General features: G+C 59.2%; 2 protein-coding genes across 2 annotated transcripts in view; one reads left to right on the plus strand and one right to left on the minus strand.

Annotated features, from left to right (window-relative positions):
- The window catches only part of FAM189A1 (family with sequence similarity 189 member A1), a 455305-nt gene extending 448180 nt beyond the window's left edge, over positions 1 to 7125 (plus strand). Inside the window, exons 9-11 of the mRNA XM_030931413.1 lie at positions 779 to 1003; positions 2487 to 2561; positions 3622 to 7125. Of these exons, the coding sequence (XP_030787273.1) occupies positions 779 to 1003; positions 2487 to 2561; positions 3622 to 3938 (617 nt within the window). The 3' untranslated portion in view covers positions 3939 to 7125. The remainder of the gene's footprint in view (positions 1 to 778; positions 1004 to 2486; positions 2562 to 3621) is intronic.
- A 1559-nt stretch (positions 7126 to 8684) lies between these two features.
- Positions 8685 to 21181, minus strand: part of APBA2 (amyloid beta precursor protein binding family A member 2) — a 122687-nt gene continuing 110190 nt past the window's right edge. Inside the window, exons 8-12 of the mRNA XM_030931682.1 lie at positions 20616 to 20795; positions 19381 to 19593; positions 17607 to 17726; positions 12617 to 12757; positions 8685 to 9963 (exon numbers count right to left, since the gene is read on the minus strand). Of these exons, the coding sequence (XP_030787542.1) occupies positions 9892 to 9963; positions 12617 to 12757; positions 17607 to 17726; positions 19381 to 19593; positions 20616 to 20795 (726 nt within the window). The 3' untranslated portion in view covers positions 8685 to 9891. The remainder of the gene's footprint in view (positions 9964 to 12616; positions 12758 to 17606; positions 17727 to 19380; positions 19594 to 20615; positions 20796 to 21181) is intronic.

The raw sequence follows: 21181 nt of genomic DNA on the forward strand, positions 1-21181 counted from the left end.
CCTTTCCCAGGGCAACCCCAGGTACAGTGTATCTCAGTCACTGTCACAGGGCGGCCGTACCTGTAAGCATTCCGGGGTTTGGGCTGAGGGAGGCCTGTGCTGCCGGACGGAGCCCTTTCCTGCTTCCTGTCTCAGGGCAGGTGGAAATAGACAGGGTGCTCCTCGCCCAGACTTCAGCAGGGCTGGATCTTCCGCCCGCCCGCGACCTGGGCGGTGAACTCTACAGCTGACCCAGGCTCCAGCACCCAGGCTCCTGCTGGGGTACAGGGCTCAGGACTCTCCTGAGTAGAGGACCATCTTGGTGGCTGTGTGACCCTCAACCCTTCCCTGTCTAAGCCCATTTCTGCAGCCGTGGGGTGGGGGTAACAGATGGGCAGTGAGGATGAATAGTGGGAGGTGCCTGAAAAGCCTGTCACCCACGGGCAAGCTCTCAGACGCAGGGAAAAACAAAGGGATGGCAGGAGCAGACCCGAAGCCCCTACGCCTGGAGGAGTTCAGGCCTTCTGTGATCTCTGAAGTGTCCCCCATGCAGGCAACTCCACTCCAGCGCCGGGAGGGGCCTCTGAGGGACCCGTGCCATTCCTGGAATGCTTTCCGGGAGCTCATCTGGTGCCCCCAACTTTCAACAGCATAGAGCAGCATTTGTCCATCCTACTCAGTGTTTCCGCACCCCAGGGTTTCAGAGTTCATCTAGGTCTGCAGTTTGAGGCGCAGGCCTTGTCCCAGGCCAGCGTCCCCTGCGGTCACCTGCCCCAATGCCATGTCCCTTCTCTTGCAGTACCAGCTGACAGCACAAGCCTCCTGGTGTCTGAGGGCACTGCTACGCCAGGTTCCAGCCCATCCCCCGATGGCCCTGTGAGCGCCTCAGCACCCTCTGAATCTGCCCTTCACCCTGGCTGCGTGTCTCCAGAGGATCCTGGCATGGGCTCACAGGTGCAGCCAGGTCCTGGGCATGTATCCCGCTCTACCAGTGACCCCACCTCGTGCACATCTGGCACGGCAGGTAGGGTGGCCAGACTCACCCATGTCCCCAGAGTGGCCAGCTTTCCCTGGATGCTGCAGGTCTCAGTGATCCCTGAGAGTGGAGGCCTGGCCCTGCGAATCCTGTCTGGGGCCACACTGGGAATGTGGTCTTGACCCCTGAGCCAGGGCTCCTCTGTACCCTACCAGGCTGCCACTCTGGCAGGGGAGGAAGGATTCAAGTGGCCCAGGGGGCCAGTCCAGGACATTCGCTGTGAGTGCTGCACATGTGCTCCAGGGCCCAGAAAAGGCCTAGAGTCTTGCACAGGACAGATGACCCCCGACGATAGCTCTGGGTATGGGGTGTCATCGGCTGGAGCCACCCCAGGCAGACACGGGTGCTTTTTCAGAAGCACTTCCCAGGCACCTTGGCAGCACTCTCCACACAGCCCAGAGCTTCCGAAAATCGCCCCAGGCGACTGTGTCCACGGGCAGTGCCCTGGAGTCTAGGACCTGGCACCGGGTCCCTGTGGCCAGCAGCCCAGGAATTTGCATTTCACACTAACTCCCCCTGAGTCTTGGGCACCCCCGGGGCTGGAGAATTCACACCCAGTCCTCATTGCTGTCTTTTGAGAGGAGGCTCAGTTTCTGCCAATAAAGACTGGTGGACCTTTGACCTCCATGCCATTGCGGTAGGGAAGTGCAGGGACCCCGAAGAGGGCGCAGTGGGTCTAGCTCAGTCTCCCCTCGATGGTCTTGCCCAGCTGACCCCTACTGGAGCCCGGCTGTGCCAGGACGAACCGAGTCCCTGAAAGCAACCGGGACCCGCAGTAGCCAGTTGCCTGGAGGTGCCTTCCTGGTGCAGATACCAGGTTTGGCCCATGTGGACTCCCTGGCTGCGGTCATCTCTGCATTCTCTTTCCTGCATCCCATTGCCGGCTCACAGGGAGACAGTCCCGTCGAACCTTCTGAAACACCCCCCTCTGCTGGTTTATTCAGAGCTCCAGAGCCTCTCTCCACCACGCTCACATTCACTCACTGAGGTTTGAAGGAGGATGCCCTGTACTTGGAGGGGCTCCTGGGTCCAGTCTGTGGCTCCCTGATGACTTTGTTTGGCCTGTCCCCCTCAGTGAAATTCACACCTCGGCACCCACACACCTGCCTGACGCCGCTGTCCCCTCTTGGTTAGGCTGATCTGCACACCACAGGCAGTTGCCTTCCAGGGTGCCTGGAGCCCTTCGGGTGCAGGTGGGTATTCCCGTGAAGGGGGCTGGGCTTTCTTTGAGCCACCAGCCCATTGCACTGTGTCGGGGTGGGACCCAGGACACCACCTGACCCACAGCAGACCTGGCCAGCTGCAGGGCGGTTCCTGTCTGATCTGCCGCTGGGTGGGCGTCAGCTCAGCAGGTTTCTCCTGCTTGCTCACCATATAAAATACATGTCTTAGTCACAGGTGAGTTGTGATAGCTTTCTCAGGAATTCCTTTTTCCCTTTCATGTGTTCACTGAATTCTCCTTCTGGTTAAGGCGATGCCTCTTCACACAAGCCGTCGTGTAGCCAGGACCTGGAAGCGGGACTGTCTGAGGCTGTGCCGGGGAGCGGTGAGATGCTTCTTTTCTAAAGCGCTGTGACTGCACCTGCTGGGAGGTGGGGCAGGTGTGGATGTGTCCTTGGCTACATAGTTTCCAAATGCAGCTCCTCACCCCATCCCCGGGAATGGGGGCTGCCCACTCTCTGGCTTTGAGGGCCTTTCTCTTGCTTTCTCTCTCTGTGCGCTTATTTCAAGGGCAGCACTAATTTAACATGCATGTGGCTGCTCAGCCCACTTGATGAGATTTCATCTGGGCAGATGGGCCCCACCTGGGAGTTTCTTCATTTCTCATGTTTAATTGCCAGGCTTGCCAGTTGCCACCAAACAAGACCCCAGAACAGACCACCCAGAATGTGCCAACTTTGTGTGGCGTGAAGCTCAGGCTGGGCAAGCCAGGCCTTCGCTGGACCTTGTTGGCGTCCCTCGCCGCTGATTGCCAGAGCTGGCCTTCTCACAGGGACCCTCAGCCCAGTGTCCAGCCTGTGGGTCATGCAGAGAGGCTGTCAGCCCTGTGGGGAGCTGGAGCCAGGTCCCCAGCCTCTGGCCTGGCAGGCAGTGGAGCAGGGCACTGGGCGGTGGCTGCCTGCACCTGGCATGATGGCAGGGGGGGTCTCATGTTCCCTCTGCCACCCCCAACTCTGGTCTTAAGGCAGACCCTGTCTCTAGATGCCACGGTTCAGCCCCAGCAAGAGATCAGACCCAAAGGGGCAAAGGTCGTGGAGCCGAGAAGACTGGGAAGGACCAGCCCCCGTGCCCTTGGGATTCTAGCAGGGGCAGAAGGCAGGTTCCTGCCTGCTGCAGTGGCCCTTCCCCCTAGGCCTTCGTTCCTGGAGGCTGCAGCCCCTGGAGGTTGACACTAGCTCAGCTTGGGGTTGAGAAGGGGAGCAGAGATGCGATGCGGATGGCAGGGAGTGCCCAGAGCGCCAGCCCTGGGAACACGGAAACCCCAGGAGGAGTCTCCTCCCGAGGGCAGACTGTCTTTTGCTTTTGAGTTAACTTCTTCAACGGCTGCCTTGAATTTACTTTGCTTTCAGTGAGTTTCACATTGCATTTTTTCCCTTGATTTTTAGCTTCCATGTCTCGCTCTGCCACGGCTGCCTGTCGGGCCCAGCTTTCACCAGCGGGGGACCCAGATACCTGGAAAGTTGACCGACGGCCAACACCAGAGCCCTTCCTGGCAGCCTCCAAACAGCGGCCACGCTCTTTAGTGGACAGCAAGGCCTATGCGGACACCAGGGTTTTGGTGGCTAAGTTTTTGGAACACTCACACTGTGCCCTCCCCGCCGAGGCACAGCACATGGTGGGTGCCATGCGCTTGGCCGTCACCAACGAGGAGCGCCCCGAGGAGGAGGCCGTCTTCGGCGCTGGCGTTCTGGACCAGGTATAAAGGAGCCACGAGTCTGACCGTGGACACCAACGGGCCTGGCGCCACAGATAGTCTTGCCAGAAGCCATCATGCCTGACAGAGGCCTCAGGCCCAGCTTGGCTGAGGACACGGGGGGGGACACCCAGGATGATCTGGGGGCGGCGTGGGCAGGGAATGGTCACTCCCTCTCTCAAGGGGAGCTGAGTGGTCGTCGCCCTGTGGATCGCGTTTCCTGCCGAGCAGTCGTCGCCCTGTGGATCGCGTTTCCTGCCGAGTGGTCGTCGCCCTGTGGATCGCGTTTCCTGCCGAGCAGTTGTCGCCCTGTGGATCGCGTTTCCTGCCTAGCCCAGTAACTCGGAAAGATGACTCTCATGTCCACAGTGAACTCTGGTTTTATCTGGCGTGCAGCGCCTTGAATTGAGCAGCGCTGCACAAACGTGAATGCAGCAACAGGCGACACTTAGGTTACCTAAAGACTCGAAGTATCTCCAAAATCAGGGCCATCCAAAGCAGGAGTTCCCTATCCTTCATTTAACTTAGTGTTCAGGGGACAGAGGGTGACATCGAGTCATGAGACATTTTCTCATGTGGCTCGATGGCTCTATCATTAAACGTTCATCACGCTCTGGCCTATTTCCTATGAAAGGAAATAGGTAGCGTTAGCACAGATGGCAGCCTGCGCCCAACTTTCTGTCCACAGGGCTACTGTGCAAACAAACGTACAGTGGGGGCCTCTGCCGTAGCCTGGCCACCCCAGGGGACAGGCCAGTGTTGCAGAGGGTTGGAGGAACCCACCATCTCCTGGGCCTCGAGCTCGGCCTCCCTCCATGGGGTGCCTCCCCCACCTCCTCCCGGGCCCCTTCTCCAGACTCCCGTCCTGTCCCTGGTGCAGACCTGATTCAGTTGTTTGGTCCATAACAGTAAGTGCCGATTCCCAGCTCCTTTGGGGGGGGTCTCCCTTGTGTCTGAGCTCACCTGATTGAGCTCGGTGGGTCCAGTTCTGAGGGAGAGAGGCCGGTTTCTCTGGAAAGTGGCCCCTTCTGATAAAGCAGATCCCTGTGACCCAGAGCTGACCTTCCCCTGGGCAGGCGGCAGCAGACAGACACACCTGCGCAGGAGGATCATCAACCACCTACAAACCCACGCGAAACGGAAGAGACACCCGCCATGCTGCTTGTGCAGAAGCAGGCATGCCCAGCTTGGGGGCAGCTTGGGGACCTTGGACTTTCTTGGCCCCTATCCCCTTGTTTTCTGGTGGCATCAGTGGCAGCTGCTCCCAACAATGGCCCTGGAACAGCGCCATCCACGAGAACTTTCTGCAGTGATGGAAATGCCTGTTCAGGGCCACTAGCAGCAACAGCCTCTGAGCTGCGTCGGTGGGCCCTGCAGTGAACAAAGCAGCCTAGAGGCTGAGTTCTTCCCGGAGAGCCCATGAGCCTGGCATGGGGGCACAGGGGGACCAGAGGGTGCCTTCCACTCCTGGGTGCCAGGGCAGGGGGCTCATGCTGCTCTTCTCTCGGCTCCGTGGGGCTCGTCCTTGAGTTCCCCCAATTCCCCACCACCACTGTGGCCAGCGTGCTGGGGAGCTTCTGTGTGACTGAAAGCCGGGAAGGGCGTGGGGTTCCAGCCTGGGTGCCCAGAGCCTTCCTCCAGCCCATTACCCCCGCCCTGGGGGCTGAGGTGTAGGACTGCCCCAGCTGCAGTGGGTTGAAAAGGCTTCGATTGCTTTAGAGAGCTGAAAACAGACGACAACCTGCACTTTTCCAGGTAAGATGTACTAGAGATGAATTTATGAGCACTTTATTCAGACTATAAAACAGGAAATCTATAGTTTTTCTCAAGTGGGGGGCTTGTGAATTCCCTCAAGGCAAGTCTCTTTGCAGGTGAAATTAATTGGTGGATTTTCAGAATGGCCGCCCTGGAGCAGAGCTTCAGCCACGCCTGACGCCCTGGCCGCTGAGTCTCCACTGTCTGAGGTGTGCTGGGGCCACGCTGCAGGGGTTTCACCTGCTTGGGGGGTCCACACTAGGGCTTGGGGGTTCACACAGCATTGTCCCTGGGCCGAGCCCTTGGGTGGGCTAGAGCTGCAGTCCTCAGACACGGCTGCAATTCCAGCGAGGCCAAGACCACCAACCACCCAGTGGACTCGGCCTCTGGGCTGTTTTCCTCATGCAGCTGGGGTGGAGGCCCACTGGACCACCCAGCCTGCTGCTCGGCGTCCTTCCCTTCTCTGCAGCAGGGCCCAGTCCCAGTGGCCAATGGGGATGCTGCCCCAGCACTGCCTCCCTGTGGGCCCCCACCTGCACCCCACCCTCACCCAGCTCTGGGTTTGCACTGGTGGCAGCTGTTGTGTGGATACAGAAACTGTACCCAACTTGATGCTGCTGGGCTGGAACCTTCTCCCCCTCAAAATGAGGCAGTCAGGGACAGGGTGGGGTGCCCCGCTAAGCCCAGCTGCTCAAGGCCACTCATGGACTCTAGGAGGTGAGTCTAGCCTCTGGGCTTCCTGGGAGGGTCCCCAGAAGAGAGAGGTGCTGGTAGACTAGGGAATGTGCTGGCAACCTGACCCAGAAGCTGTGGTGCCTTTGACCCTGGCTCCATGGCATCTGGGTACCAGCAGCAAGAGCCCGAGCCCCAGGCTGCACGTTGGCTCACAGCCAAGGAGAAAGCTGGCTGCTTCCCCCTCCGTGTGCGTCCTTCCCCCTCTCTCATCATGCTCCCTGTCTGGGATCTGAAATCGGCCAACTGTGGCTGCTTTGGGGGGGTGACATGCTCCTCCAGCTCAGCTGGGCCCTGGGCATCCCCTGCCCTGAGACCCAAAGGGGGGGATTGGCATCTGCTGTGACACCACCATTGACCCCAGCCTGGGGGCCACGAGGATGCTGAGCGGGGAGAACCTGGGCCCCAACTCTATGGCAAGCAAGGTCGGAGAAGGGGGAGCATCATTCGCAAGAACTTCAGGTCTCAACCTTAGCTGGAGATGAGGATCCACATTAAATGCTTATAACACACCAGGCCACAGAAAGCTCGCTACACACGGATGCTTCTCCCCACCCATGCTGACTCGCAGAGGCTGCTAAGGCAGAATTTATGGGAAATTGTTTCCAAGCCACCAGAGACTTGTTTGTACAACTGGAACGGTTGTATTTATTTAATGTACCTCAAGGTGTTTTAATAATGATCCGTGTTTTAATAAAAAGTATTTCTGCTCTCTGTGTCTCTGAGGTCTAACGGGGACAGAGGCAGGCTGAGCCTGTGTGCACCACTGGCTAGGGGCAGGGTCCTGAGTGGGTCTTGCAGCAGCCAGCCGGGGAGCCTGAGATACCCATGCCACTCAGCTGTGCTTCCAGGAGCCTTCCGGAGACGATCAACTCCGGGACAGAGTGCGGAGGGCCAGGGCTGAGACACAGGCCCGCCCACACTGGCCATGGCAGCCCCTCATGGATGTGGCCTCCAAGGGCTGCTGGGAGGAATGCAGGCCGTGGCTCAACGTTTTCCTTAAATGCAGGATTTTAAAAGATGTGTACGATTTGGTGGGAGTCCTGCCCGCATGTCCTCAGCTAGCCAGGGCTCTCCTCCCTGGGACCTGCTTCCTGGCCTCATCCGGGGCACAGCAGGAATGTTCCGCTTGGCCTCCTGAGGGGAATCCCATTCCCTCCAGCTTTGACTCAGGAGACATTTCTTTTCATTCCCCAAGGATGTGGCCATCCCCAGCATTCTCGTTTGTTGGCCACGTCAAGAATTGTATTTGCTTTTCATTCTTCAGCATATTCAGAGCGAGTGCATATACATTTCAGCGTGTACACAGCTCTCTATGACAGTTTCCTATGGAACAGCTTTCTTTGCCTCTACCATGTATACTTTCGGGGAAGAGGGAGGCATGAAGCTGGAGTGCACCTTGAAAGGCTATCTCTTACATGCCCCTGATGGCCAAGGTCACGCTGAAGCAAGCCCTTTGCCCACATCCTCTGGGCAGCCAGGTGACAGTAAGTCTTCTTACTCTGCAGTTCCCCAAGAATCCTGGGCCCTGAAGGTGGTCAGTGCCCACAGCATGGAGCTCACTCTGCTGTGGTCGGTGCCCACGGCATGGAGCTCACTCTGCTGTGGTCGGTGCCCACGGCATGGCGCTCACTCTGCTGTGGGCAGGCCAGAGAGGAGGGCTCCTGCCCATCCAAGGCCCACAGCCTAACCCAGCTGGACCCCAGGCCCCGCCTCTGACCAAAGCCCATGCTTGCTACCTGGCTTTCCCACACCAGGTGATGCCAGAACGGTGGCCATGAAGAAAGGTAAGTGCTGGCACAGCTGCCAGAATTGTCACTCTAGACAGGCTGCAAAGGACCCACAGGTGCAGAGAGGGTGCTGGGATGGGCGGTCCGGCTGTTACACACGCACATGCATGCGCACCTTTCCCAGGGGTCGTTCATGCTGAAATCCGAAGCAGCCCAAGGCTCCCCGATTCCATTAGTCAGTGCTCTGCGGACGTGTCTCCCCGCTGGGGCAAGTGGGTCAAGAACCTGGCGCTGACCCCGTGATCTGGCATTGCTGGCACCTCCAGTTGCAGCAGGGCATTGCGCAGCTGACACCTGCTGCCCAGAGCGCCCACCCTCCGACCTCATTAGTGATAGCTTCCAAGGTTCAGGATCCAGGAGGGGCACAGAGCAGCCACGGCCGCCACCGCATAGCGAACCTGCAGAGCCGCATCCAAGCTGTGAATGAGAGGACAGGTGGCACCCGCCGCTCAGGTAACAGAGCAGTCACACACACGGCTTTTCATCACGACTTCAGGTTTATTAGTGATATGCGCAAAGTCTTCCTACGGGCAGCTGCATGCAACACACGGCACTCCTCGAATACAATCATCCTAAAGCTTTAGTTACTGCGTGGTAAGGCTTCTTAAGTCACAGTGTATTCTTCAAGGCCTGGGCCAAAAAAAGAGACTTTGGGACAAGATGACGTCAGATTACATGGATCGCTAATGAACTGAGCTGGACTAGATCTGACTTGATCTACACACACACCACTACTGCTCAGGGCTGCCGTGCCACGCTGGCCGAGGGGTCTGCACTCACAGCTGGCTGCCTTAGGTGTGGCCGAGGTCGCGTTTTCTAGCATAGGTTTTGTTTCCTCGAAGGAGCATGTGCGTGGATGAGTGTGTGTACATCGACTTTAAAGAGGGGGCGGATGCCTGCGCCCTCCTCGTCTCTGTGGGAGCCCTGCCCGGGGATGCAGCCGGGTGGGAGGGTGCCCAGAAGAGACTACAGGAGAGGCAGGTGTGGTCATGGGTCACACTGGAAAACCCTCGAGTCTGAAAAACAGCCTGCCAAAATAAAAGTCCAAACAGTAATAGTATCTAAATAAATAGGGAGTTTTCGTGTTGTGGCCATCATCCTTTATTTACAATCAATCACATGTCCCCAAACTTGCATTACAAGTCATGTCCTGGGAGCTGGGCGGCCTGTGTCCCTGCAGTCAGTGGCAGAGGCAGCTGTTTGGGACCACTGCGGGGGCCCCACAGGACCCCAGACATCCCGGCCAAGGGGGCGGGAGGCAGGGGTGATGGCTGCCCTGCCCTGGGAGCCGCCTCCCTTGGAGGCGCCAGTTCACTCTACACAGCTTCAGAGAGGAAAGACACACACTCCACACCACGCACAGCTACCGAGACACCCTGGCTGGTCACACCACGCACAGCTACCGAGACACACCCTGGCTGGTGCAGGGAGAAGACAGTCCAGAACATGGCAAAATACTCGAACGCTTTACAAACATTTGTTCTGTGACTCTCCTTTGATAAAGACATACCCCTTTTTGGCAAAATGAAAACAAACCAAGTGGGCGGTGAGGGCACGCCCTTTGCGGAGCCAGTGTCCGTGGCTGGGCTGTGGCGTCGGGGTCAAATCTGCGGCCCGGCTCCCAGCTCCTCCGGGCCCGGATGGCCCTGCCCGGTGTCCAGGCTGTGTGGCCAGGCTGGAGGGGCCTAGATGTACAGCGGGGTCTCCTGGCCCGTGAGGAGCCTGAACATGGCAGCGGGCATGGTCTTCATGTGGATCTGCCAACAGACACAGGAGGCTGAGCCGCTGCCCTCCCACTGCCCCTCCCACAATCAGGTGAAAGCAAACGACAAGAGACGACCCCCCACCCCTGAGTTCTGCTTCAAATGCCCATCTCCTAGAGTGAAGAGGAGGGCCGGCCTGCCCAGGCCTGGGGGCACTTAGGACGCCTTCCAGATGCAGCAGACCGAGATTCCGCGCCCCCACCCCTGGCTCCAGAGGCGTCTACACAGTGGAGTGCTAGTTTTGCGTCCAGTCCTGCTGACACCCAGAGGGTAAGAAATTGGACTTCTAGCGGTGACAGCAGTTTACCCATCCACTGAGGCTGATTGGGGGTGCCCAGGCCTCAGCAGAAACTGCAATGGGCGCACTCTGCTTCAGTGAGGAGGAGACCAATGGGGGAAGACACACACCCCTTCTTATAGAACTAACACTGGCCAGGCAAGTGTGCTGGGGGCTGGGAACAGGCTCGCTGGGGCCCAGGGCACCTCAGGTCCCCAGCCTTTGGAGATCAGTCAGCAAATGACCCTTTGGGGCCTGGCGTTGAGCCCTGGCTTCAAAGGGGCTAGGTACACAAGCAAAGCCTCAGACCGCTCCAGGGAGACCAACCGTGTGGGTGGCACGCCTCATAATCCTTCTGTGGGGACACTGGGAAGGAGCAGACTCTAAACGTCTGCTTCAATAACAGAAGGGGAGCTCTGCTGCCCACTTCTCCTCCCCTGAGCATGACGCTGTCCCCTGTCCTGCCCGGGACTGTGCTGGGCTGCGGCCTCGGGATGGGGGCCCTTGCACTGCCAGGGTTGGCTGCCACAGGTGCTGCTGGCCTCCCCACCGGGTGCAGCTGCCCTGCAACTGCCCCTCCTCAGGCAAGCAGGTCTCGGGTCCTGGGCTGAGCAGCCCAGAAAGGCACATCGTGCAGCTCTGCTTCTGAGGTGTTACCCTGCCTTCCCTGCCGGGATCTGTGTGGCCAGTGCAGGTTTCTGCTGCTCCTGGCCCTGGCACGGGCTTCCTCCATCAGTCACTCCCTGGCATTCCTCAACCGGAAACCCACACCGAGGCCCCTCACAACTGCAAGCCTTGTTTATCAGTGACTCATGTCCCACGCAGGCTCAGGGCTGCTGGAAACAGGCACCATAACCTCGGCAGGGCTGAAAGGATTCCAACACCCCGGCCGCCTCCTGCCTCTTCTCCATGCTCCCGCCCACTCCTCCACGGGTGGATTCCCTCACGGGTGTGGGGCTGAGGGCTGTGGGGGCGGCCGCTTCAAAGCATCTACTTGGGAACACTGGCTTTTCCTTTCTTTGAAGCCATCAAAGGGAGGCTGGTGTCCGCCTGGCCCCTCCTCCTCCTGAGCCAGCCCCCTGCCCTCACCAGTACAGGGAAAACAGGCCTCCCAGCTCCCAGCAGACCCTGCAGTGCACAAAATACAAGTGTCCCGACGTGGCTCTGGGAGACCTCATCTGAGGAACAGGAACTGGAGGACCCTCTGCCCACCCACCCCACAAGCTGCAAGGATGGTTTCCACGTACTCAGCCCCACAGGGCCACCAGGAGGAAGCGCCATAGACCGCCCAGCCTGCCACTGCTGTCCCCAGACCCCGACCCAAACTCCCTGCCCGGTCCCCAGCAGGCCCCTCTGCAGGCCAGGCTCCTCAGCTCAAAGTCTCCCTGCTCACATGACCACCGCGCTTCCCAGAGAGCCTGGAGCCCCTTTGTGCTGAACACCCCTTCTACACACCCCTACTCACACCCACTCACACTCCACACCCCTATGCCCCACATCCACTCACAGACCCACAGCCACACACCCCTGCACACACCCACACTTGCACTCCTACACACCCCATGCTGTCTCACACACACATGTACATCCACACACATACACTCACCCCCCCACACAGACACTCCTCCACACTCACATTCTCAGGTACATTCACACAGCCACACACACCCACTCACTCATGCACCCCTATACACCCACATGTGCACGCACACACTCATTTCCCACACCTGCCCACACTTAAATTCACACCCACATACATCACATTCCACACACGCTCATGCTCACACATCCACATGCACACACCCACACCCACTCACACTACACACACACACACAGCCCCGCAGCGCGCTGGCCACCCCCCCCAGCACCATCCCCCCTCCCAATGATCCTGCCGCCTTGTGAGCTCTGGAGGAAGACCGGCGCCTCCCCCACACCATCCTCGCACTGCCGTGGAAGCGATGCCAGAAAGAACTGGACTGGGGGGGTTCAGCCAGTGAAGCGGGACAGGGCGAGCAGCCTGGCTGTGGGAGGGGACGGCCAACAGGGGCAGAGAGGCAAGCCTGCCAGGGTGGCCAGAGCCGCGTGCCCTGCAGAGCTTCTGAATGGGACGTACAGGTCCAGTCCCAAAAGTAGTGTCCAAGCAGCACCCCCAGCAGCCTGTGCCCTCCTGGCTGCTCAGTTAGAGCCAGACCGGGATGGCCCCGCATCACCTGCCACTCCATTCACCCTTGTCACAGCAGCCCCGGTGGGAGACACAGCCTGGCTGGCCTTCAGACGCCCTGTGTCCTCTGGAGCGGGTGAGGCTCATGGAGGGCAGGCGGGAGCACACGGGAACCAGCACGCAGAGGCATACCCGAAGTCCCTCCTTACCTCTCCGACCGAGTTGGACAGAGCTTGGACTATCTTCTCGTGGGCTGTGGCCACCACGCTCTGCCCGTTGATCTCGATGATGCGGTGGCCAACGCGGACGCCCCCTCGCTCGGCAATGCCCCCTCTCATGAGGCTGCAAATCTAAGCAGACATGGCCAAGTCAGCACACGTGTTCCTGCCACAACCGACAGGCGCTCCACCATGTCTCCAAAGACAGGACACGTGGAGGGAAAAGCGCCACGTGATGAATACTTGCACGTGCAATTCACTGACTCAGAGGGAAAAGCGCCACGTGATGAATACGTGCACGTGCAATTCACTGACTCAGACGGCAGCGCTTATGATCTGGAGTGTGTTTCCTTAAAACAAGAGAGTCAATGCCATGGTGTGTGGGGAACCAACACGTTTTCTAACTCCCACGGTGGAACCGGTCCGCAGCCGCACCTCCCTCAGGGCCCCTCCCTTTGTGGTCAGGCTAGAGACTGGTGACATAGCCCAAGGCCACTGCCACCTGGCCTCCTGCAGCTGAGCCTGGTTACCATCCTGGAAGACAGGCACTTAGCTGGTGGTGGGTGGGAAAGGAGAGGCAGCCTGTCCCCTGGCCACCAGAAAGGCGGGGCATCTGTTCTGTCAAGGGAAGGCTCTTTGTCAGATGCCCAAATGCTCTACATAGGCAGGGAAGAGTCACTTTTATTCCTATATCCCCCCCCACCAGGTGACATAAGAGCATTTTGTGCCAAACATACTGGTTCTGTGTTTTTTGGAGACAGGGTCTCATTCTGTCACCCAGGCTGGAGTGCAGTGGCGGGGGTTTCCATTTCCAGCTTAAAAGTGACGTCAAACAGATGGACAGGAGGGCCTGGGAGCGCCTGTGACCATGAGACTGGACAGACTGGAAAACAGGTGCCCTGCACACCCGTGTTCACGGCAGCAGCGTTCACAATAGCCGAGGGTGACAGCACGGACTAGCAGAGAAACAGAAAGTGCTCTAGGCCTGCAGGGAAACAGTACTCAGCCCTGGAGAGGAAGGAGAGTCCGACGCGCACTACAGCACGGACAGACCTCAGGGACACTGCGCTGCGTGACACAGGCCAGGCACACGGACAAACGGTGCGCAATGCCACTGATATGAGGCACCTGGGGTAGTCAGAATCACAGAGACAAAGGAGACGTGGGGGGCTGCCAGGGGTTGGGAAGGAGGAATGGGTGGTGGTGCTTAGTGGGGACCAAGCTCCCATTGGGTAGGACGAAGTCGTGCAGGAGAGCACAGTGGCCATGGCTGCCTGATACGCAGATGGACTGCCACAGAACCCTGCACTTCAAAATGGTTACGATGCTCGATTTTATGTTATAGATGTATTTTACCACAGTTATTTTTTAAATGAAAACAAAAACCAGAAAAATGGATGTCCCAGGAGAATTAAGACTAGAAGAGAAGGGGGTGGGGAGAGGCAGATTCCACACCGCAAGGCAGCTCCTTCGCCCCGGGGCCCTCTTACCCTGGAGAAAGGAGGCTGTGCTGAGCCGTGGCAGGAGGCGAGTGGCCTGGGATGGGAGAAGCAGACTCACCTCTCCCAAACACACCTGCGTGCACACACACGTGCAGACACAGACAACTGGGAGGGGGCCTCCCCATCCCCCCACACCAGCACCCAGATTTCTGCAGCAGGCCCATATCTCATCTGACTGCTCACTCTGCACGCTGGGCACTGCTCACCCTGCACGCTGGGCTCACCCCCACCATGGCCATGGGCACTCATGAGGCAGGTGCAAAAGGTGGGGTCCGCACTTGGGGGCCTGAAGGGCCTGGTGTTTACCGCCAGGCAGCCGAGCTACACAGAGATGGTGACTGATCTGTATGGCCGCCTGCATGCCATTTTCTGGATCACTGGGGAGATGGATCATAACCAGGACAGAACCACACCAGTTCATTCGCTTCATCCAGCCCTCCCTGGCACTCTCAGGGTGAGCTGCCCTGTATCTTGGAGAAAGCCCCTGAGAGCCAGCGTTTGCCCCTCCCCTCGGCTGCCAGCCTCTCCCCTGCATCCTGAGCACTGGGGCTTCAAGGAAGTGGGACCCCATTTCACAGACAGGGAGGCAGAGGCCAGAGGGTGGAACACAGCACATCCGCGAGCAGGGCTGGGACCTTCAGACCCTCCTCGTCCCCAGTCGTGACCCCAGACCGCCCCCCCCCCCCAAGTTTCACAGACGCTTGGCCCCCTCCATCACTCCGGAACTCAGACCCGGGATCCAGGGCAGAGACACCAAGCAGTGGGTGGCACCCTCTCTTTCATATTGCCACCCCGGAGATTTTGTCTTCGGAATTGCATGACCCCCTCCTCACTCCAGGCCCCGCAAGTCTGCTGCTGCCCTCAACCCTGCACCCTCTAATCTTTTGAGAAACCCCTATCCACACCACCACCCTCAGCTTCCTGGCCACTTGGACCCACTCAGCCCCATCTTCGGGAGCTCTCCAGACTCCCCGCACCTGCCCCAGAAGGCAGCTGGAGAGAGCCCTGGTCTCCATCCACTGCCCTCCGCCCTGGCTTCACACTCACCCATTGCACTCTCTGGCTCTCTGGGAAGGAAGGCACAGAACCCTGCACCTGGGCTTGGCTGGGCTGCTCCAGGCTGTCCCCTCCTTTCCCATTCACGTTAATCTAGCCCCCACAAAACACAAACCGGAGTCCTCCCCTTCCTTCTCTCTTCTTCCCCTCTCCCCACCAGTGCTCCACATGGCTGTGTGACCCGGGGCAAGCCACTAAACTTCTGTGTGCCCCAGCTTCTCCAGTTCCTGTGTTCCTCATGCGGTTATAGTTTGGGGGACACCAGCAGACTGAGGGGGCATCAAACTCATCCTGGGCAGGGCTATAGTCACAGGCCCTAAGAGTGGGCAGCCCCCAGGCCACCCCATGGTGGGGAAAGCCAGCCTCTCCTGCAGGGCTCACAGTGACGGGGCTGTCAGGGAGCGGCACTGGCCACCAACCCAGGCCCACCTGCCTCCTAGGCTGGGCAAGGGGGTGCGGGAACAGGACAAGCAGCTCCCCAGTGCCACTCAGGAGGCAAAGACTGTGTAGTCACCAGGCTTGGCCAGGCAGGGGCAGCCCTGGGGACACCACACAGCACCCCAGGCTCTGCACAGCAGGGTTCCTCGTGAGGACTGAAGGGGGCTGTCAGTCCCCAGCTTCCTCCACTGTCCCCAGTGCTGGGGTGGGAGGCACACAGGCAAGGCCTGGTGATGGTTGGGGTGCGGGAGCCCAGAAGGCTCTCCCAGCCCTCCTCCCTGGGGCCCAGCCATGCCCGTCCACAAAGTGCTCACGGCAGCTGCAGACAGGGCCCCAGCTGACTTTCTGCAGAGCCTCCAAATTAGCTGGGGCAACTGCTTGTGCCCAGGTCACATGTGTGCAGAGCAGTCAGGCAGAGCCGGACCAGGCCAGACCACCAACTGGCCAGCTCCTGCGGCAGGCGCACTGTCCTGGACAGATGTCCCAAGAGGAGTGCAGACAACTTGTCCCGGCACCTGTGCCGGGTCCAGGGGCCACGGGCCTTCCTCCTTGGCAGAGACTAGGACCAGCAGGGCCACCTTGGATAGTTTGGGGTACATTATGGATTTTCTCCGCTGATCTTCACAAGCACCTTTTGAGGGGAATCCAGTGAGTGTTAAGTGACTTGCCGAGGGTCACACAGCCGGGAAGGTATGGCTGACACTGGCAATGCCCCGTCCCTCTTCGTTCTGGGCGCCGGCTGGCCCCCGCTTCCCATGGGTCTGTGGCTGAGCTATCTGGCCAGTGGCCATTTCTGCCCTGGTCCTGAAACCTTCACAAGGTCTTCTGAGCTGCCTCTCTTCCTGCAGTGCCAGCCAGACACAGAGCTCCCAGTGGGGGCTGCCGAAGCCCAGCTGAGGGCAGAGCCTGGGCCCCTGAGTGGCTCTGTGGAGTGAAGCTCACTCCACCACCCCCACTGCAAATTAGACTGCAGCATGAATAAGCAGTAAGCTCTCAGTATATGAAGACTTGTAGAATCTTTTTTATAGGAGCAAATTTGCTCTAACACAGCAGGGTCAGAGATGGGCCCTGAGCCCAAGCCCTGTGACTCCACCCTGACGGTGGATATACCCCTCCATGCTGATTCACCAGAAAACAATGGAGATTTGGTAGTCCTTCTAGAATGTTCTCCCACTGTCTTTCCTCTGTGGCTGTGGGTGGGCATACATCCTCCCCATCGCCTCCACACCACTCCACTCCAGCCCGCAATGTCTCTCCTCCTGTGCTCCCTCATACTCAGGGCTGGTTTAAACAATTTGGGTATTGCCAGCCCTTTTCTTCTTTATTCCATTTAGTGGCCACATCTCTCCCCTCTGGGTCCTTTGCAGGAGGAAAAACAAAGGAAAGAGAACTCAGGCCAAACGCAGGTCAATGAGAGGGTGGAAACTCTGGGCTAAAGAACTTTGGCCCGGGGAACTGGCACAGGTTTTTGGCCAGAACCACACTCAAGCCCAACATCACCTCCTCCAGGCAGCACTCCAGCCTTCCCACTGCCTGGCACAAAGCCTAACACAGAGCAGGTACTTCACAGATGTCTGCTGAACGGCTGAGTGAACAAGTGAATGAGTACATGAATGAATGAATGAGTGAGCATGTTTGTTGAGCACAGTAAGTGATGCCACGACTGGTTGTGTCCAAGCCACAGTGCTGGCGAAGCCGGCTGCCCTCCCTCCAAAGCAGGGGACAGCCACTGTGGGGACAAGGGCACCTGGGAAAGGCTGCAGGGACCCAATCCACGACCATGCCCTGGCACTTCCCTTCTACCCAGGACCTCCCAGAGAGCCGTGGAAAGTTCCAGTCCTGGTTGGCCTGGCTGTGGGCAGCTGCACCCATGGGCCAGGTCCTGCCAGGCTGCCAGGCATAGCCTGCCCCATCAGACGGGAGCTGCTGTCCCTCCCTGGGCCCTGCAGCAGTGGTGGCGGCCCAGGGCAGGAGGGGGGACTCACAATGCCATTCTGCACGCTGAAGCCCAGCTGGTACTTGAGGTCTGGCCGCTTGATGAGGACCGTGGTGACCGGGGGACAGCTGACGATGTTGAGCTTCACCTGTGTCTGGTTCTTCAGGCCCTGCAGAGCACGGGGATAGCAGTCAAAGGCTGGGCCTTAGACATCAAGCCTGACCCAGGATGGGGGAGGCTGGCAGGGCGGAGGCCGGGGGCAGTGAGAACGCACACTGGGTGAGGCTGGCAGGGCGGAGGCCAGGGGCAGTGAGAACGCACACTGGGTGAGGCTGGCAGGGCGGAGGCCGGGGGCAGTGAGAACGCACACTGGGTGAGGCTGGCAGGGCGGAGGCCGGGGGCAGTGAGAACGCACACTGGGTGAGGCTGGCAGGGCGGAGGCCGGGGGCAGTGAGAACGCACACTGGGTGAGGCTGGCAGGGCGGAGGCCGGGGGCAGTGAGAACGCACACTGGGTGAGGCAGGCAGTCCCCTCTCAGCCTCGGTAGCCCCTCTGTGCAGTGAGGACGAGCCTCGCCCTGGCCCTTCCCAGGGCTGCCAGGTTTCCAGGGTGGCACTGCGCCCTCTTTCCCACCATGCTCAGGGCACCTCTGCCCTGGAGAAGATGAGCTGCTGCGGGAGTGAGCCCAGGCTCTGAGTGCCACTGGGCAGAACCAATGCGCCTGGCACCAGTTCACCCTCAGGGTGTCGAGGGGGCCATCATCATGCCACATTCAGGAGAGCTTCCTACAGAAGAATGTGGGGACACTTTCCTCAAAACCCAATGCCCTCCAAGGATGACCTCCTGCAGGGCAGGGAGTGATCGCACAGAGAATCTCTGAGTGAGGACGCAACTGTCAGCGGGTGCGCCAGGCCGCTGGGGTCCGGTGGGGGTGAAGAGGCACGGGGAGGAACCCAAGCCTCCACCTGGGAGCTGCAGCCCTGGGAGTGGGAACCTCGGCTGCTGAGACCTCACTGGCAGAGGCCTCTCCCATGTCTCTCTGTGTGGCTGCCCATCGGACAGAAGCCCTGCCAGGCGAGCTCCGAGGGCTAGTCTATGGGATGCTCTGGCCTGGGGAATGCCCTTCATCTCTCACGCTGAACAAAGAGGAGGAAGGTGTTCTCTCCAGCACCAAGACCACAGCAGGGTGGGGAGGAACATGCCACAGAGGGCTGGGGCCAGGCCACAGCTGGATCACAGGAGCCGCCAGAGCAGGCAGAGCCGGCTCCACTGCAAGCGGTCAGTGTGAAGGTCCCCACCCCACCTGCCGGTGACCCTTCCGCCTGACCCCCCACAGCAACAGGCAGCACCTCCCAAAGCTGCAAGCTCACTGAGTCTGACGGTCAGGGTGGCCTCCTTACTTAAGGGAACCTGTGTCCCAGAACTCAACCCATGCAGGGTGCCCCACCTCCCCAGCCCAAGAGCACTGAAGGGGTTTCCCGGAAGCGGGACTTTCAGTGCTAACCTGGCAAAGTCCCAGGCAAAACAGCATAAGCTGGTCACTCTATACTCACTGGTCCTTGGGCCCTTGCCCAGGGCCACAGGGCTCGAAACAGGGCTCAGACCACCCCTCCCCTCCCACCCCAGGGCAGCCCAGGTCCACCTCTGATTCAGACATGGGGAATAGTCTTGAGTTCAAATTTTGATGCCATCATCGACCAGTCGCCGGGTGGGTCTCCCTGGCCCTCAGTTTCACCATGGGTGAAGTGCAGATTGCAGCAAAGTGGGGATCAAGTGGGGCAGGGCTGAGGCGACCCCTGGGCGGAGGGTCCCAGGGCACCCACCTTGATGATGCCTTGGCAGGTAGCGAGCGGCAGCCCCACCAGGCTGGTGCCATTGATGGACATGATCTGGTCCCCGATGCTCAGCTTCCCTGAGCGGGCGGCCGGGCCGCCATTCATCATGTTGGCCAGGATCACCGTGGGCAGGATGGAGCCCCAGCCTGACTCCACCACCACCACGCCCAGGATCTCACCCTTGTGCTTCTCCAGCTGCAGCTGCAAAGGGATCAGCAGCGTGAGAGGGGCTGGCAGCAGGGACTGGCTCCTCCGCCAAGGACTCACAGGAGGATGAGGCTGACCCTGTCCCAGCACATTCCGCCCTGCTATGGGATCCAAGGCTGGCTCATCTCAGCCAGGAGAGCTCTTGGGCTAGAGGCCCTGCCTACCCCACTCTGGCTCCCATGCCTTCCTGGGGTCCACCCAGCAATCCTGGGAACCCAGAAGTACAGACCCCCATCCCCACCCATGCCCGGCATTGACTCCATCCCTACCCATGCCCAACACTGACCTTCCCACCCCAAGCAGGTCTCCAGTGTCCTGGTTCCTGCTCCTTCCACCCCACCACACCCACAGAGGCCAGAGGAATGCTCTCAGACTCCAGCACCCATAGCCTGCCCCCGGCCTTCACTCTTGTTGGAAAAGTCCTTCTACTTTTACTTCCTCTCAAAGGTCACTGTCTCGGAAACTGCCCGGAATGTCTTCAGCAGGAAACCAGGATCATGCATTCACCCATTCAACAAACAGCAGAGGCCATCCACTCACCCCACCGCAGACAGAATAATTCAGCCATTTAACAAGCAGTCAAGGTATGGGCCATCCTCAGGGTATTTGCTCCTCTGCCCACAAGAACTTTCCAAAGTCCCCTGGGGGAAGCCACTGGGACCAGCTAAGGCCTCTGTTTCTAGCCTCCCCTGCCAGAGCACCCAAGCTCCCTTTAGAGATGCCACATGCTTTTCAGAAATAGCTCCCAGGTGCTGAGCGCCAGGTTGATAACAGCAGCATTAAAAGGCACATTTTCAAGGTCATTAAAGGGTAGTCAGCTTCTTTGTTACAAACACCTCATTTCACATGCAAGTGCTCAGCTGGAAGGCAGGAGTGAGGTGCACATTCCGGGCCGCACTCGAGTCTGATGGAAGGCAAGGGTGTGGGTGAGGACCCCGGGAAGGCTCGCTCTGCAGGAGCTCAGGGAGCAGAAGCTGGCAAATGTGGCCTCCCTGAGGCCGGTGGGCGTGGCTTACCTCCTTGCAGTTCTCTGAGTTGGAGAAGTGGATGAGATCGTCGTTGTACATCTCCTGGGTGTTGATGATATCGCTGTACTCCTTCTGGCTCAGGTCTTCGGGGTTGATGCCATTGGCTCGCAGGAACTCCTGGTAGGCCACGCTGAAGGCCTGGCCGATGGACTGGGCGATGAGCTGGGCCTGCGCAGAGGGCAGGCCTGCTGGAGACAGGCATGCAGCACAGGCTCCCCGCGGCCTCCTCAACAGGGGCTGCAGCAGGGCTGGGTGCAGGATGCACCCGTAAGCCTTCAAGGGGGCCCTTGTTCCAGCTTAGAAGAACAAGAAAGAAACTGGGGGCCCTCCCTCATCTGGTGAAGGCTGTCTCCCACCAGCACCCCACCGTGAGCGAACCCCAGTGTTGCCCTGAACCCCGAAGGGTCTGCTCCTGACTGTCCCTGCCTAAGCTGTGGCATGGCCCAGATGCTCCAGGTCAAAGCTGTTTCAAACAAAGTCTACGACAACAATAAATTATTGATTACATGTCATATTTTTGCTTTTTTTTTTTTGAGATGAGGTCTGGCTCTGTT

This window comes from Rhinopithecus roxellana, chromosome 5 (genome assembly GCF_007565055.1).
Source record: "Rhinopithecus roxellana isolate Shanxi Qingling chromosome 5, ASM756505v1, whole genome shotgun sequence".
NCBI lineage: Eukaryota > Metazoa > Chordata > Mammalia > Primates > Cercopithecidae > Rhinopithecus > Rhinopithecus roxellana.